An 18,926-nucleotide genomic window follows, 5' to 3' on the forward strand; every position below is an offset into this window, starting at 1 on the left:
ACACACTAATCCTATTGAAAAAAGTATTTCTGAACTTTAGTCCCATAATGACTGAAATCCTTGCGATTTCTGGCTGAAATAATTTATCATGACTGATTTATTTTTATGCCAGTGTCATCCCTGATCATAAGCAGGTCTTCTCCTTCCCAAGCATTCCAGCTGTGGGAACACTTCTGATCCCCTCTTTCATCCTTCATTTTAATAGGCTTATTATGACTTTCAAACAAACAAACACACACACACACAAACAAAACCAGACTCTCCATTCAATGCCAATTCTGATTGAAATTCAGAATTCTTATCGTTTCAATGCCATTTCTGATTGAAATTCATCACTTCAACACAGATGGCCAGAACTGCATTTCCTCAATGCCTTGCTCAATGGAATTAATACTTCCCCAAGACCATGTTTCTCTTCATCGTGATCTCATCACAGCAGTGGTTCAGGACAATCTTACAGTTAGATAATAAATCTATGGTCTTTCTCTTGCTTTCCCTACCGATAATGATGTCCATTCAATAACCATTTTTAGGCTATCTTGAGCTTATTCCAGGTGTGGAATAAGTGAACTTACTCCAATGCAAAAATGTAACATCAGATTCAATATAATTATTAGAATTACCTTCTCACTAATTTAGAGGAGCCCTTCTAGGATATGATTTTTGAATAGTTTACAGCTTATTTAGTTTCATTAGGAATGAATGCAATTATGAGTGCAATTATTTTGTTTACTTGGTTAGTGGTAAGGTCTATGAAGATCTTGCTGAATTTCTAATAAAATGAGTTGTTTATGCTGAAATCAGATGTGCCAATCATACTCTTTATTAATATCCCTGGTTTCTTCCTAAGACTCATCAACATCAGTGATACTGATAGTGATGTATCAGCTGTAGGAATAGTTCTTGATGTGTGTTCAGAGAAGGGAGGACACTGACCACTAGAGGAAACAGCAGTTTCAGTCCAGGATAAACCACTGTTTAAGTCTGAGTCCAGTAGTAGTCTTTATGCCATAACCTAAATAATAGGGGCTGGACCAATCCCTTTTAATCTCACTTGACATAATACATTAATAAAGTAGTTATATTCATATAATTGTTCTACAGTATCAAGTCTGCAAATTCAGTACAGTATTAATAACCACGATCTTGACATTGTGAATGTAGTTTTGCATCCTGGTGTATGTTTTGTGCTTGGTCCATGGTCATAGAATAACTCTTTCTTGAGTTAGATTGTGGTTTTGCAAATCATATTATTTGGATGTGCCTGCTTATGTCATCTACTTTAATAAGATTTGAATATTTTTTTAGTTGCTTCAGTAACTAATTTGCCTGCTTTGTTTTTTGCATGAAGATAATGTGGTTTTGTAGTCACCTTTAACTAGATGTTTGCTGGAGGTTGTAATCCAATGTTTATTCAAAAATTGCATTAAAGCTATATTTCATCACGCTACTATGCATCAGTGTGTTAGTCTTGAAGAACTGGACAAGGTCACCTGCCTTTAAGATATCTGAAAAGTTGTTTTGACTTGCCAGAAATGTTAAGCGTTAAAAATATTTAGTGAACACAGTTTGATATTCTTACTCACACCAAGGAGGTTATGTAAGTATTTTAATTAATCTGCTAATGTTCTATGCCATGATGAATACAAAAAGTGGGAAAGAAATATCAGCAGCATTTTCTGCATATGAAGATGTGTATTCATGTGATTTGCTATTCATGTGATCCATGAACATAAACAGAAAATGAGAAAATAGGATCCCTGAGACCCTCACTCACCTTTTGTTACCAGCTTCATAAATCCTCTGCAAACCTGGTTAATATGACCATACTTTATATATGTTTATATTGTACAGCAACATTTCTATCCCATGTTTTACGCTTAGGGACAAAAACTTTGTTAGATAAAGAAGCTCAGATAACTAATACGGAAGTTATTCCTAATGATACAAATTAAGTAGTTGGACAAATTACTTTCACTGATTAAACTACGATTGTTAAAAATTTCAGTTGGTCTCACAGGACTCTTCCTGGGATCTAGTCATATGATTTTTTTTTCCTTGAAAACTAACTGAGTTTAATTGCCCTGTAAGAGTTTTAGTTACATTTGGTTTACCTTTGTTGTTTGCTTTCTTTTTGAAGTCTCCTCTGTAGAATGAGTGATCTTCATGTCATTTGTAACTTTTACATTTGTCCTTGTTTTCTTTTACATGGAGTTGTAATAGGTTTGTGTCGATTCCGTTATAACTATTTTATAGTGCTACTTTTCACTATGGTACTGAAAAGAATGTAGATTCACTTTTGTTGCTGAACAGCCGATAGAAAATTAGTTATTTGAATAATTAGTTATTAGAAATCAGTTATTTGAATGATTATTGTACTTTTCTTATTTTTAAATACACCTAATATAGTGTCTTATTCAGATTAAACATTTGGAGTTTTTGACTGCTGCAAAATGCATGAATCTTGCTGATTACAGTAATGAGTCATCTAGCAAGAACGGCATTGTACTGACGGTACAATAACAAAAAAGGTCTCTAGTGTCTGCTGTCTTTATATATCTGACCTTGAAGGGAATTAGAACTTGCTTATTGCAGAAGTTGAGCATCTAATACATTGATGCACCTGTTAGTTCTTGCATATCAAATCAGATAATGTTTATAATGATCAGTGATTCTTTGTGAATTAAATATTTTCTTTTTCTAGTGATCTGGACATTCAGCTGCATTTACTTGTATTAAAGCCTTGTCCTTAACATGTGAAATTGCTTATACTTCAAGAAATTGTAGCTTTGCACCATTCCCATTCCTTTCTGACATCGTTTTCTCTTACTATTGAGTCTTATTTCTGACTAAAGCAATTTTGATCTGCATTTATATTCATATAGAGACCATGGACCAAGCAACACCTGCTAGAAAACTGGAAGAGGTTCTTCACCTTGCAGAACTCTGTATCGAAGTATTGCAGCAAAATGAAGAACATCATTCAGAGGTGAGGCTGTAATGGCATTTGCTGTAGAGAATGGTTTGTTCCTAGATTTTTTTCTCCCCTGATGTGAAGCAATTCTGTCAAGAAACATTTTAGCTTTACTTTCTGACATATGTTTAAGGCAGTTCACATTTACAGAGGAATAACAGACTTGAAGCTTATGAAAAGTGAAGTGAAATAAAACTCTACTTGAATTCGCTTGAATGAACTGTAGGTTTAGAAATGAAAATTAGAGAGCATAAAATAAAGACAGCATTTTTGTGCTGGAGGTGGTGAAATGGTATGGAAAACATTCATAGCCTTATACAGTTGTTCCTTCCAACTTTTCACCTCTCATTCAAAATAGAAAAAAAAAATATAATTGAATGTTAGTTTTCATCATGCTGTATAGGTCTTGATTTTAACATAAAAATAATGATGGGTATAATAATCACATTCTCATTGCTTTTCTATTGATTGGAAAAGTACTGCTTTTAAACTTGCACTTTTTAAAATGGCATTATAAGGTAGAAGAAATAAAATAGAACAATTTCATGTTTCTTACTCTCAAGTCTTTTGTTTCATGATACAGAAAACATAGTATTTAGAATATTTAGAATTGTAACACCTTTTATATCAAGGAATTACAAAAATAAACTTGACCAGGTACACACAATTGTATATATGAATAACATTCAGTTAATAAATATAGTTTTCTAAGGTTCAGGAAATTGTTTTAAAAATGTTATCAAAAAACTCAATAAATATTTTTGAGGAAAATATGCAAAGGGATAAACATGATTTAGTATATATAGTTATAAATATGATCATTCAAAACATCTGGTTTTATATCACACTATGGAATCTAGTTTTTAGCTTACATCTGTCATGTGTGAACTTGTTATAGATGTTTTATCTTATACTGAAGAAACAGCTGTTTCAATGATTTGAAATTAATTCCCTGGAGGTCCTGTTCTACACTACTGTTGCCACTGTGTTACTCTGTAATGATTACTTAATAAAATGTATATTGTCTTTGTCTGTTGAGGCCCTGCATTACTGTAAGAATATTAGACTTCTGTGGAAAAGAACACAGAAGAAAAAGATCAAATGATACATGTATGATTAAACATCTCTGTTCAAAGATTACTTTCCATACTACTTATTTGCAGTCAGAGATGTGGTATTTTTCAGAAGGGTAAATATATTGCATGTGCCTTCAGAAAAATAAATTCAGCAAAAGTTTTCAATCTAATCTAAGACAGCTTGAAAAGAATAAAGATAATTTTAAGATTATTTTCCCCTTCATTCATGTAATAAATGTTTGATTTTACTGAAGTTTATAGAGCATGCAGAATTTCAACATTAAAATATATCTGAGAACAAGATCAAAAAATTATACATTCCCTACTCAAAACTGAAGATTACGTATGGTGACGTCACATCATAACGTTAAGTAAACATTCGGTGTTTGATGGTGCAGTTAACAAAAAGGATCAGTAATCTCTAAAATAGTATAACACATTTTTAATACTAGATTTTTATTTTTTTTTTAATTCATAACACTTCCAAATTTCTGGGATTCCCAAAGGGAAGAGAGGTATGTGATTCCTGATGAACTAAGCATTATTTTTCACTGTTTATAGCATGGAACTGTGTATTGAATGTGTAGCATAAAATGTTCTGATGATTTCTGGTGTTGTATTGCCACATTTGTGTGTCTTTCTAGAATCTAAGAACTTAAATCTTCCTTTAATCCGGTCAATGTTTTTGTTCTCTGAGAATGTGTGTCACGAATTGCTAATTGCCTTTACTTTGTTTTCATATTATCCATAATGACTGGACAGCTATCTTGGCTGTAGTATTTGTTTTTCTATTCTTCTTCCTTGCTGCCTAAGCAATGATGGGTAGTTCTTGAGAGGGTCAGAAGAATTTCGGTCTGGGTTCAAGGTGTCATTTGCAAAGGGGAAGAAGATGGAAAGAAAATGTGCTGGTTTTCTGGTTTTGGTTTTGCTTTGTTTGTTTGGAGTTTTTGGCAATATTTTCTGAAAAGAGTTTTGCTTGCCTAAAAGGGACACCTGCCAATGCCTGTATATATTTCTTTTCTTCTGTCTTTATTTCTTTGCATTTGGTTATTTTCTAGGGTAAGGAGTCTGTTCCTTTAAGGAGCTCCCGTTTAGACAGGATTTACTAATGAGAAACTTCTTCCAGTTTAAGGAAGAAGACTCCATTTCAAACTTTTTCCAAAATTTTTGAAGCCTTATCTGTCCTTTTCACTATGGTGCCCATCCACATCCTTCAGTCCTGACACTGCAACAAAGAAAGTACTTTTCCGTAATAGCAGAGGATGCTCAGCATTTCTTTAAAGCCTCTTGCCAATTCATCTTTTCTCCATTTGCCCTATGTCAAAAAGAATTACAGGCAGTCATCAGGAAGTCCAGGATGCAAAAACATATTTGTAGACCACTTTTCAGAAGTTGTCTTTTATTTGATGCCTTTCAGGCCTGAGTACATAATTCTACCTTACCTAGGACCTGTGTTTCAGAAATGGAAGTGAGAAATTATGTGACTTTATTTGAGGTTGTGGGAACTCAGCGCTTGTATAGATCAAGCTACATATGTCCTATGCTGGTAACTCAAAAATACTCAAAACGAGATATTCAAAATGGGGGGCATAAGTTTGAAAGCAAAGACATTCTCTTATCTAGTATGTGTAGGTATTTCTCATTGTCAGATATTTTCATGAACTCTGAGCAAAACACTCTCAGCAGTATGTGATATTCATCCTATCTCATAAGTTCATTTCACCTTCATCTTTTACTCCAGGATCATACAGCTCCCTCTGATCCAATACTCAGCTTCAATACTGACCTTTCAAAGCCTAGAGTTAAGTGACAGTAAAAAGGTACAAGAGTTATATGTGAAGCATTCTATAATGTGGAGCTGGCTTTACTTGCTGACATGCTGTTTTTCACAGATCTCTTCTTTTAAGCTAAGATTACCTAAGAATCTAAATTTTTACCTAAGAAAACCGTGTATTCCAACATGTGTTAAGTTACTGAAAATTAATATAGACGTTAGTGATTTTCTAGAGATGGATTTCTAGCATTTGTGGAAGGACATACATGTGTTTCTTGAAATATATAAGTCATCTCAGTATAGTACATGTGGATGCCTTCCTCAAGAGAAGCTGACATCTTTAAGGCAAAAATTGGAATTAAAAAGCGCTTTGTGTCTATTAAAAAAACCCTCAGGCTTCAAGGAATAAAGTTTCACCATCCCTTCTGATGGTTCAACCATCCCTTCTGATTAACAAATAAGTGCGAAATGTATTCACAAAAATTTATTTGAAAAATAAATTAATCTGATTACTTATAGTGTTAGAATTGAATTAAATCCAAAAGAAGCATATACAGTAATTTTTCAAGGCTGAGACCGTCATTCTTTTCTTTGCTCTCTGGCAAAAAGAATTGCAGGGTATTATACTCCTTTTTTGATTTTGTGTGTTACATTTTTGTTCTGAATATATCATCTTTTCTATCATAAGCTATTTGATTTCTTACATTTTTGATGCAAGGTTTTATAAAATATTTTCACGTTTTTCACTTGGCCTGTCCATTCTCCCCAAATGACATAGGACATGAAGTGACATATCCAAATGTATTTTGCCATAGATACAACACATCTCTTTGCTTTATGACTTGTGATTAGTAACTGTATTTTGTCATGCTTGCAGGCATTCGCTTGGTGGCCAGAATTATTGGCTGAGCATGCAGAGAAGTTTTTGTCTCTTTATTCTGTTGATATGGATTCAGCACTTGAGGCACAGCCGCAGGACTCCTGGGACAGCTTCCCACTTTTCCAGCTGCTGAATAACGCCCTCAGAAATGACAGTAAGATCTTAAGTTTTTTCTTATGGTGTGCATAAGATTTTCCAATGTGCCTACAACTTAGAAATGTATTTCTAATTAATATAATTCTCAAAATTAAAGTGGCAGTGCCCATGTTTATGATATATATCCTGGTGCTCCATTTCTTGGAAGCTGAGCAGTTTCTCTCTATCCTTGCACCATTTCAGTCCTTATTTGGCGATCCTTTAACCATTCAGTATCACAAATTGCTCAGTTTTAAATGCGAGATGTACAAGCAGCATAATATGTAGTTAATATTTCATGTTTAATCTATACTGCTTAAATAAAATTCTAAGCCTTCATGTAAACTACTTTCAGACTAGTTATGTCTATAAAGGTATTGTAGACTTAGCTTGTGAGATACACACAACAAATCAGTGTTATTTTCACTTGGTGTATTGTTGTATCATTATTTGAGTTGGTGAATAAAATTTGAGATAGCTGTGTTATGTTGCTTTTATTTACCTTTGAAGAGCTAATTTTCTTTTTTTGTTTAAAATAGTTATCTCCTAGGCCAGTTTTGTGTGAAAGGGATTTTAATAATGGAATTAAGGCAATAACAAAAAAAAATTTAATAGATGCTATTTTAAAAACATTAAATTGCACCTTATTTTGCAGACAAGTAATTTCTCCTAACATTTTAAGGCATCATAAAGAAAAAAAATTTATTTGTGCTACATTTTATATGTTTACTCATATTCTATTTTTTAAAAAATGATAAAACAACCCACTGTTGTTTTTAATTATTTTGCAGATACAAATGCTATTTTTATTCAATGATTCAAGTTATTCCAAAATTTGACTTTTTTATTATAAAGACAAGAAATCATTTTTAACTCTTCCTGGAAAATTCATTTCATTTCTGTGGAAGTTCAATAGCTAAGAATTTTAGCTCCGTGTATGGAAACTGCTTGACTGAAAGAATAGAAAATAGTATTCAAGAGCTTTTCTCCAAGGTTACACATATTGCAACCTATATTATTTATCATTGTATTATTGTTAACCTTAGCTGCCAAGTGTTTCTTGAAATATGTAAGTCATCTCAGTATAGTACCTGTTGGCCACAGCACCATATCATGAAATGGAGCAACTAGCAAATGTACAATTCACTGTAACGCGATGGATGACGAACTTTATGGAGGGAAGAGGGCAAATGGACAGGGCCACTAAACCAAAGCTGAATCTTAAACAGGATTGTTGAAAGTCACTGTTATTGCACCACATTGGATGTGGCCTCAGACAGAGTGAAAGAACATTAACATCCAGTCTTCAAGGTCACTTTTCATGAATTATGTTTCCATACCCTGACGCCTAGCAATACATGAAATGCCATATTCCTGATGATTTCTTCTTTCACATGTTATCCTAGTGAAAGGAAATGTATCTGTTAGTCTTTCCTTTAGTTTGTTTTTAAGATATCCATGAATGTTTCATCTGGATCCCTTGCTGGACAAACTGCAACTACAGAAACTTACTAAAATTGCCATGCTGGTGGTTTTTTAAGCTCGATTTAGAAGGCTGCTCGGAAGGGTGTAGGAATTGTTCAGTCTTGGGGTAGATCTCATAAGAGTTAGGCTCCTGCAAAGTGCGTTCTACATTACTTGAAGTGGGTGTCTGATCATCTAAAATCCAGATTAAAAATCTGAAGCCTATATTCAGGTGTCTTTCCTACCATTTTACATTTTCAGTTTAGGAGGCACGTCTCTAGTTGTGATGTTATGTGCACTTAAAACAATTTTTTAGTTTCTGAAGGCTGTGGAGGTATTTTACAGTAGTCTCACAAGAAGGATTTGTGGCATCAGTTTTAACTACGTAATTGTGTCATTTGTGTTCCTTTGCACTTTGGTTCCAACCTGAGAGAAAGGATAGAAACAAACAAGGGTTGTCCTCACGTGCAGCGAGGTTGCTGGTAGCTACCCATTTTTCTTTCCTTAAAAGATTAAATGCTAAATGATTAAAACAACCTTAGGAAAGATATTTCATGAAAACTTTCATGTCAAAGCAATTATTAGAAAGATTGTAAAACCTTAACTAAGGGATACGAAACAACTGCAGTATGAAATGTCACACCTGTATACAAATTTCAGTAATTCCCTAATGGTAATAGGTATAGTAAATGACAGTTTCTGGCAAGTGAAAGCCATCTGGAAAATTATACACTTTTTTTTCCCCAGAACTATTGGAAAGCAACCGTGGAAATTAGTCACCTTTTAATCGGTGGATATGTTAGCAAGTGGCAAGTGACCATTCTACCAAGAACTGATTCCCAAGTGGAACATACCTCAGTGCTTATTCTTTAATTAACAGCCTTTTCACCTTGCAAGTGCATTAAAGCCATTAGAAAGAGCTCCCTATGCTTATATAATCAATTTTACAGTCTTCCAAAATGAAATAAATAATTCTGGCTTTACCCTAAGTGAAAACCTTTTCCTGAAAACTATCACCTTCATAAAGATAGATTTAGAAAAAAAAAAAATCTAAAAAGGGAAAAACTGGAATGTGGTCCCATGAGGATAAAAAGGCTAGTGTTAATAATTAACAAGGAGAGTGAAGTGGAGTAAATTAGCCATAATAGAGCCCACAGTGACTGGCAAAGTCACCTCTCATTATCAAAAAACTCATTAGGAAATGAAGAGGTGGAAATCCCACTGGGTTATTCTCACTCTCCGGCTATATCAGAGATTACTTTTCAGATTTCTTTCAAATGAAGAACTGTTAGGTCACCATATTGCATATTAGGTTAATCTTCAGTGAAATTTGGAGGACTGACACCTGCGTGTTACTCTATCTCGAGAGCTTTAAATGAGCTCTAAATCTTTGATGCAGGAGTCAATTTTCACGTAAACCTGACATGAGCAAACTCCTAACAATAAAGAAGCAATCTAACATTTACAGCATTAAAGAAAACTTGTAAGACTATTCTTATAACTATGTCGCTAAAATATAATATTAGAAAGACTGTGAGATCATGAAAATGCATAGTCTTTGCTATTCAAATAATATCAAATGTGTTATTTTACATAGTATACAAAACATTGTACAAGATTCAAGCAGAATACTTCAAAGCCAATATTCATTTAACAATGAGAAAAAAATGCATTTTCCAATACATCATATAACTTTTCATGAAGTAAAAGGGGGGAGGAAGTGGGAGTCCTGACTAAAGCTTCACATTTCATTTATGAAGGACTCCATTTTGAGTCACTTTAAGCTTCTCCATTTTTTTCCGACCTTATTCCACAACAGTTAAGAGTTCATCAGTGAGTTCATTAATGATAGCTTTCCTGTTAAGTCTAATTGAAAAACTACTTTAAAAAGGGATGGAGGAGTATGATCTTCCTATCCAATAAAATATTTTATCTTTTTTGACAAGAGCTAACTAATAACAAAAAAAATTTGGTTTAAAAAATGGCACTTACTGGGGAGATGAGTAATAGATTGTAGATAAATTTGTTGTGATTTTTCAAAATGTAAAGGTTTGACAAAATATTGTAGCTGCTTTTATAGTATACATTTTAATGATCTCCAACGTTTCTATTGTTCATACACAATTATGCCTGACTGTGTAAAGCTTTGCAGATTTTACAGAGATAACAGTACCCAATATCTCTCAATGATAGTGAAATTATTTTTTCCAGAATTGGGTATTTGTAGAGGGAAGGAGGAAATGGTGACATGGTTGTCTCAGGATTGTATCTTATTTTCTGTAATGAGCACGTTACTTTTTGTCTACAGAGCCTATAAATTATGTTATGAAGGGGCCTGCTCTAGAGGGCAATTTACTTTCTGTAGTTGTTTAATTATTCAGATTAATCAGGTTTTTAGTGCCTCAAGACAGACATGTATTAATTCCTCTTTGTTTGAGACAGTGTCAGAGATATCTTTTAGTGGCATGTGCCTAGTTATATGAAGTGTCTGTACACTTGGCTTATTTTAGAGGTTTTTCAATTGTATATTCAATATTCTGCTCCGTTCCTTGCCAAATTTTCTTTCCAAGTGTCACTTGCTGACACTATGCACTGTGCTGTTGCTCAGCATTATTGCATTACTACATTGGCACAAATCAGTCAAAATTAGGAGTATTATAAAGTTAACTCATAATCATCTTCATCAAGTATTACTCAGTGAAATGTCTGTGTACCTGCTCTAACTCAGCCATGGTACACCTGTAGACAGTCTGATGAAGCTGATTTAGAAAAACCAGCATGTTGAGTGTTAGCCTCTTGAAAGCCATTGCCATTATCATGGCTGTTGATTTCAAACAGGAATTCTCTGATATGTTTTTTCCACTATTGCTGTTGCTAGTAGCAGAGTAGCAAACACTACCAAAGACAGCATCACCTTCCTGCTTTGTTACAGCCTGTGGACCACTTTTGTACTAGAATTGATTTATAACAACATAGTCCCCATCTTAAACTACAGGGTGGAGATGATAGAAAACAATTTGGTTTTAAGGTAATCAGGGCAAAGTTTATAGCCACACATAAAGATACCTTTCATCAAACCTTACAGTTCTTATTAATTGTAGTGGGAATCTTTTCTTAGGATTTTTGCTCCTATTAGGAGCTGCTTTGAAATAATAACCTGGCTTCAGTTTAGAGCTGCATATTTTCGTTACTGATACTGAGAGCTAACTCAAGCTGCATAATTGCTTACTGGAATATCCAATAACCTTTTTGACTGAATGGGCATTTTAGGCACAAGAAAATTGTGCAACAAGCTGTTTGTGTCACTCTGTCTTGTAAAGATTAAATTCTTTGCAGTTTCATTGCCAAAGTTCTGACAGTGAGGGAAATTTTTAATTCTTAAATAAATTTTCAGCTTACTTCCATATAGTGCATTTCTAAAATTCACTTTTAAAGTTTGTCTTGTATGTAAAAATACACAACAATTTGTATACAAGCTGAGACCCTTGCCATTTTCACTATTTAAGTAGCTGATTAATAAATGCTCTGTGGAAGTAGAACGTAACATAAACAGGAAATTAATGGAAATAAAAGCTTTCTTTTTTCAGGTTATTGGATGATTTTCAACTGCTTCAAATAGAAGATGGAGCCCCAAGGAAATTGTCTTCTTGAAATTTACTGGGTTTATTTTGGATTTAAAAATATGCCAGGAAACCCAAGTGGTGCCTTCCCGAGAATCCTATGGAGAGCAGGATAATTATAGACTGTCTGCCAAAGTGCTAATTTTGTCAGTGGAAAAGAGACTCATGTTAACCTGTGCCATTCTTCCTTATCTTTGATTCTGCAGAAGCTCTGGAGGACGGCTTAACACACTGACTCCAGGATAGCTCCTAAACTTTGCCTGTATAAGTAAAAGCAAAGCAAGCCCCACAGCTTCTAATGTACACAAGCACAGTAGATTCTTTCCCTGCTATTAGATGAGAAACCTCATTCCTGTGCTGCATTATTAGACTGTACATTTAATCTCCGGTATTTTCTTGTCATATTTTAATATATTTCAGCTACCTGATACATAGAAGTTGAATGACTTTCATCTTCAACTTCAGTATTTCAAGAATTTTTCATTTGGGGATCTGTTTCTGTTCTTGCAATCCATTTTCCATTAATATTGTATATGCATTAGTTTGCCCTGGCATAGGCTTTCATTTTGTTGTTGTTTGTGTGAATATGAGATGGCTCATATGAAGAGGGTGTGGGGTGTCTATATTGACAAGATAATGGAGAATTAAGCTACATAGCTTTGAAGACAAGTGGTAGTTGAGGGATTTGAAGTGTGGCATTTCCTCAAGGATCTCTTGTTTCCCATCTGCTTTGATGCACAGGTGGTACCTTTTGGCAAGATCAATTCTAATCATAGGGTAGAGTGCCATGAGTCTGCTGATGATACTCAGCTATATCACTTACCCCTGCGCTCTGAGTTCTTTCCCTGCCCTGCAGTAATCCTTGATGGAGATCTCCAGATGGGTAAATCAGAGCTGCCATGTCCTCAGCCCTGGGAAAACAGAATGCTGACTGAGTTTTTGATCCGAGACAGTGCATTTGTGTGTGTGCCCACATACAGAGGGATCTCTGTGGAGGTGCAGTCAGATTAAGAGTCTTGGCAGCATTTTGGAAAGTTTCACTTCCCTGCAAAGACTGCTGTCAGGATATTGGGAAAATGGTTCAGCTTTTTAAGTTGAAGAGCTTTTATTGCCTGTGACTTCTTTAAATTTTGTTCTGACTTTGGCATAACAAGAGTTGCCCTCCTGCCCATGAGGCTTTATTACTGTAATTCCCAGAGTAGGGCTTGTAGCAGAGCATTTCTGCGGTCTGCTCGGAAAACAGTAAACTACAAGCTCATCCCTTCAAGTAACTGTGATTGCCTGATTAATGCCAGTCCTGCACTGATTCACTATAAAGCAGCAAAATTGACTTAACGACACAGTTGTATTCTTGTTGTTGTTTTTAAGCTCAAAGTTGTCTTGAAAAATCAGCCTAATATGTAGCTTGATACCAGCCACCTTTTGTTTCTCAAAGGCAATGTTCATCAGCTGTTTACTGTGCAACACGCAGCGTGTGGGCAAGATTCCACACCTTTGTCTTAAGATCCGAATCCTTCTCAGTTGTTATTATTGCTGATCACAGATGCTGCAGTTTTAAGATACATAAATATAAGGAAAATTAACACTGTTTTGAGTGCTTGATATATGAATAATTATGCCAGAATTAGCTAGTTAACAAGTAGTTCTATGAGCAGGGTAAATAATGGAGCATGTCTGTAATGGACTCATAGGTGTTCTCAAGGGTGGATTCTCAAGTGTTTAATAAGAGATGAGCCTATGCTGCTGCCTTGTTCTCAGTGGAAACCCTAATAATCTCTGCCTGCTACCTAGCTGCCTGTTTTCATGAAACTTCATCTATCCGATATCACCACCCCTGTGTGTAATATGTTTGAAATTGGCTAAAAGTTTCAAAATTCTTAGCAAGAGAGAGGCAGGTGAACAAAACCAGAGAGAGCTGATCGCGTTAGTATTGTCTCCTTAGGTAAAAGTGATTGATACATAATTTCCCATTACTCTACAAGAATATTTTCAAGAAAATAGTTCTTGCTTTCAGATCATTGTATTCAAGATAAAAAAAGAATAATATTAGTGTCCAGACATTCAGTAACAAAGGCACTTCCTTGCCATACAAGTAGCAATAGGGAACTGAAACTTGATGACATATTTTGGCTTTAAACTGAAAGAAGGTAGATTTAGATTAGATATAAGGAAGAAATTCTTCACCATGAGGGTGGTGAGGCACTGGAACAGGTTGCCGAGAGAAGTTGTGGCTGCCTCAACCCTGGAAGGGTTCAAAGCCAGGTTGGACGGGGCTTTGAGCAACCTGGTCTAGTGGAAAGTGTCCCTGCCCATGGCATGGGGGTTGGAACTAGATGATCTTTAAGGTCCCTTCCAACCCAAACCGTTCTATGATTCTATGATTTTCCCCATAGTTACCATCTCTCCCAGGTTCAGTTTGTGGTGGACATCATTCAGAAACGGAAGCCAAAGGAGTTTCTGGAAGTTACAGAAATTATTTTTGTATATTATACATGGAGTTGTACCAGTGCTGGAACAAGAGGGATTGCAGTTTTATGAGATGGTTTCCAGGGTTTTGAGCCCCATGATCCAGCCTTTTCTTCTTAGGAAAAGGAGGAAGCCTCCTCAAGATGCGGTTGTGGTACCCATCCAAATCAAATGAGAAGCTTGGATGGAGGAATAGGTGGGAGCAGAAACCCACAAGAGAATTTAAAATGACAGAATATGGGTGGGAGAAAAGGAGGGCTACCAAAATCATGAAAATATCTCTCTATGGATCAACTTGCCTGTATGATTTCGATGTATACTTAGGAATATCCTTATAGGTCCTATTATTATTGTGCTGGATTAATGGGTGAACACAGACACATTCAAAACATGAAACTGATATACTCCCTTGGTGGGACAGGACATTAGTGTGCTAAGAGTTAGGATTTGCTAAGAGAACATTTCAGGGAGTACAGGGACAAGCAAACTAATTTTCAGGTTTTAAGCATCTTCAGTTTGCATTGTGTATGCAGTCTTTCATGCAGTAAATCCCATCTGTGAAGCACCTAATTTTCTACTGCTTATAGCTACTTTACTTTTCTTGAGTAATATGCTTCATGCTTATAGTATGCTCACTAGTCAACTCCATTTCTTTCGAAAGGCAAGAGAACACCTCTAGGTGTGTTACATGTTGTCAGCTTTCCTAAGTACTTTAGGGAACTATTTTTCAGGACTTCCTTCAAATAGTTATAAAACTACAATTGCTGTGAAGTTGGAGATAATCACACCAGAGAATTAGCAAGCTTCCAGAAGGGAAGTGTAGAGTTAGTTAGCATCCTTTAAAATTTTGCAAGACAGTTGAGAGGGCAGAGGAGAGGCAAGTGTGGCTGCTCAGGCTGAGTTTCAAATGAACACAGACTGGCTGGGAGGTACTTTTGTTCATGGGGGTCTTAATGAGGTTTGTGCACATGTCAGGATGGGAAAAACCAGGATTCTGGTGGTGAGCTCTGGCCTTCGAGATTTTTATGTATGGACATGCATACCAAGACATGTTTTCTATTCAAGAGCTCATTGAATGTCCTGTGTAGCTATAGGCAGTGATTCAGGACTTTGCCAGCTCCTGAGGACACAGAGCATATGGGTAAACTGTTCTTATTCCAAACACTCATATGTCACATATTGCCTTTTTCCATTAAGCAATCTGGAGGAAATGCTGTATACCTCTATATTTTTGCACATAGCCTAATGAGGCTGGAATGTTTTACTGCAACCTTTGATCTTCTTAGCATACGGAGAATAAAAATAATTTAATGACATTCAAATACTGTTTGTTTGGTTTGGGTTTTTTGTTCTGTCTTGGTGTCTAAGTATTGAACAAAATTGCTAAGGCTTAGATTCAGCAAAGTATATTATTAATTTCACGAAGCTGCAAAAATGTTCTGGTTCAACAAAGAACTTCAGTATGTGCCTAGTTTTCATAACAGTGACAGTTTTAAAATGTACTGCAGTGTCCTCATGGAGCACTTCATTTATCTTTTATGAACGGTATTTCCTACACAAGCTGGATCTTGTTCTTAAAATGCTTTTGTGTACTGAAACATTTTAAGAGATACATTTTCCTGTAGCAAAATAAAGAAGGGAAAGGCCTGACATTTTTATGTGTGTTTTGTTTGTTTTTAAAGCATTTTTGTGCAATGGGAAGTTTCACAAGCACTTGCAAGAAATTTTTGTTCCCATGGTCATCCGCTACATCGATCTCATGGAATCATCAATTGCCCAGTCCATTCACAGAGGTCTTGAACAAGAGTCATGGCAACCTGTCAAGTAAGTGCTTTCTACAAGATCTGAACAAAGCACCTGCCTATAGCTTTCTGTCTAATCAGGTGTTCTCCCCTGTTGTCCTCTAAATATTCTATTTTTTATTGTATTCCTACATTGTTTATTTCTTCACAGGAGCATCACCAACAGTCTTCCTAATGTAGCTCTTCCAAAAGTTCCAAGTTTGCCTCTTAATCTTCCACAAATACCTAGCTTTACTACACCAACCTGGATGACTTCTTTGTATGACTCCACGTGTGTATTCTTCAATAACCTTCTGACTGTATGTCAGCTCTGCATGGCCTTGCTAGTGTTCTGTGCAGCTGTATTTGGATTGCATGGTGTTTATGACCTCTTAGTTGGAAGTTATTGTTTCCTGGGAGTGAGCCAAGCATGGACTGTTAGTGAGTTGCGCTTTCTAGTGCATTAAAATGTAGCAGTCTTAGATCTGGTAACTTACAAAATCAACTTGGCAAAGGTCTGTCATAGTATGAATGGTGTTTAATACCCTAAACAACCTAATGATTCTTCTGAATTAATAAGCAGTGGGGAACCTTTTGGATAATTGATTTTAGATTGTGGTTTTGTAAAGTGAGGCAGCCCATCATATCTTTGCATGGGTTTGATTAACACATTGTATATAGATACTGGTTCTGAAAATCACTGACTGCAAATGTTGTCATTACATTGAATATCTATGTTACAGGGAAATAGTAAAAGGTTAGTAAGTACCCAGAATAGAAGTACATCCATTTCTTTTTCTGTTTGAAAAAATATGTATGTATTTTTGATTTCTCCCCAACACTTCAGTGCTCTTAAAAAAAAAAAAAAAAAACAGAACAGACGTGCCCTGTTCTGTGGGAATATTCCCATAGTTACAGGCCAGATTTCTGTGTAAGGACACATTCATATACATTAGAGAAAGGCTCAAGAAGAACCTTATTTTAGCTAAAGTTGTATTAGGAAAGGATGAATGTGAAAGAGTTCAAAAAACATGCATTCAAGACGCAAAGCTTGATAATATCATTTCAAGCCAAGTATTGCCTTCTCAAGTTTTATGACAGAGTTAAACACTCCTAACAAGTACTCAGATCCATTACTGCGAGAGTTGATAGTTTGTGCTCTGCCAGACTTCTGGCACTTGTCTCTTGAGTATTATGATTATTGTTCTGCTGCTAATTCTCCTAAAAGTTGACAAAATTCATCTTAATCCTTGGCTTTGGTACCTTTTGTTTTTACTATAATAATGTTAGGTTTCGCCTGATTTCAGCTTTGAATACAAACTAATTGACCTTCTGCTACTCAGTTCCTTTCTGTTATTCCCATCCTTTCAGGGGTTACTTTTTTTTTAAATAGCTTTCAGAGTAAAAAGTTGTTACAATCTTAGATGTGGTCTTCTTACAGTCTGTATTCTAGCAGCCCCATCCAGTAAAAATAATTTGTACATATTATAATTCATGTATTTTGAATATTGAATTTATAATTAATATATAATAAATATGGATTCTGGTTGGAGGCTTATAGTGGTAGATCTTTCCTAAATGAAGGTTTTGGTGTAGCAATAAATTCCTAGACTGTATTGTCAAAAAATGTGCGAGTATAGTGAAATTCAGCCATCGGCTCATCCCCCTTGCACATCTTCTGGTATTAAGGTTCATGGTGTGTATGGCAAAGCATGCATAACATCCTAAACTAATCAGTGAGGTTTTCAAAGCATTCGGTGAACGCTGAGGTTAATGTGTGCTGTGAGCACTTGCCAGCAGTAGCTGTCGCTCTGCTGCTTCTCAAGAGAACTGGGGATGAGCAGTGTCCCCACAGCAGTGTGGCCTCTGTAAGGCCACCATCCCCTTTCAGCCACCCCTCACAGCATTCGAGAAGAGGTCTGTCAAGGTGCTGGCTCCATTGTAGGCCCCTCTTCATGTTCTTTTTCCCCAAACATAGAGCTCTGAAGTTGTGTTTTATGACCGGTATATAAATTAACATTCAAGATTGCAGGTAGTATTGTTACCTTTGGAATACTGTGAAATTCAGGTAGTATTTTAAGAATCAGCTTACCTACATCCTACTGAAGAGCCAAGTAACTTCTCAGAATGGCCATGTATTGCATTTGGATCAAAAAATAAAAGTGAAGGCACTGCAAGCCAGTTATTCCTCCTCCCAAGCTAATGAGTTTCCTCTTTCCTGCTGATTACAGTGTCGCAGCCTCTGGCGGAGGAAGTGGTTTACTTTCACTGTTACATGAAAGAAAGAAGGAGGGTTTTATTTCCCCCACTGCTCCCATCCCATCCTTTTCAGGAAGAACAAAACTTCCTCTTTCTAGTTAAATTCTCCAGTGGGAAGTAACCAAATACCTAGGCCCCAATACCTCTTAAGCAAAACTCTTGCTTTTTTTCCTGTCGGTTTTCCCTTTCAATGTGATGAACGCCCACCTTAAATGGACTAGAGTGGCATATTGTATTGTACATAGAGTCAGTGGAGGCACCTAAATTCAGGAGCCCAGGCTCTGATTTGTCAGATATCGCAAGTGGCTCCTCCTCCCCACTGACTCCCCCAAGTCTTTCTCTCTCAGTCCACTGTGCTCCCTCGTCCTAGCCACAAAGCTGATGCTTTGGCAAGAGGATGACTATGTATGTCACTAAGTTGTGCTGGACTTCTCTCTTTCTCTTTGAAAGTGATGATTTTGGCCATTTAATCATTATCAGTTTGAATGACACAATGA

The 18,926-nt window shown here is 35.9% G+C and overlaps 1 protein-coding gene across 15 annotated transcripts in view; it reads left to right on the forward strand.

Annotated features, from left to right (window-relative positions):
- The window catches only part of CADPS2 (calcium dependent secretion activator 2), a 318,208-nt gene that overhangs the window by 247,783 nt on the left and 51,499 nt on the right, over nucleotides 1–18,926 (forward strand). For 6 of the 15 annotated variants that reach the window (XM_059817284.1, XM_059817282.1, XM_059817283.1 and 3 more), the window contains 5 exons: nucleotides 2,886–2,989; nucleotides 4,557–4,565; nucleotides 6,702–6,858; nucleotides 16,072–16,213; nucleotides 16,343–16,462. In XM_059817284.1, the coding sequence (XP_059673267.1) occupies nucleotides 2,886–2,989; nucleotides 4,557–4,565; nucleotides 6,702–6,858; nucleotides 16,072–16,213; nucleotides 16,343–16,462 (532 nt within the window). The remainder of the gene's footprint in view (nucleotides 1–2,885; nucleotides 2,990–4,556; nucleotides 4,566–6,701; nucleotides 6,859–16,071; nucleotides 16,214–16,342; nucleotides 16,463–18,926) is intronic. The other 9 variants (XM_059817289.1, XM_059817290.1, XM_059817286.1 and 6 more) reach the window with 3 other exon arrangements.

Source organism: Gavia stellata, chromosome 4, assembly GCF_030936135.1.
Source record: "Gavia stellata isolate bGavSte3 chromosome 4, bGavSte3.hap2, whole genome shotgun sequence".
Classification (NCBI taxonomy): Eukaryota; Metazoa; Chordata; class Aves; order Gaviiformes; family Gaviidae; genus Gavia; species Gavia stellata.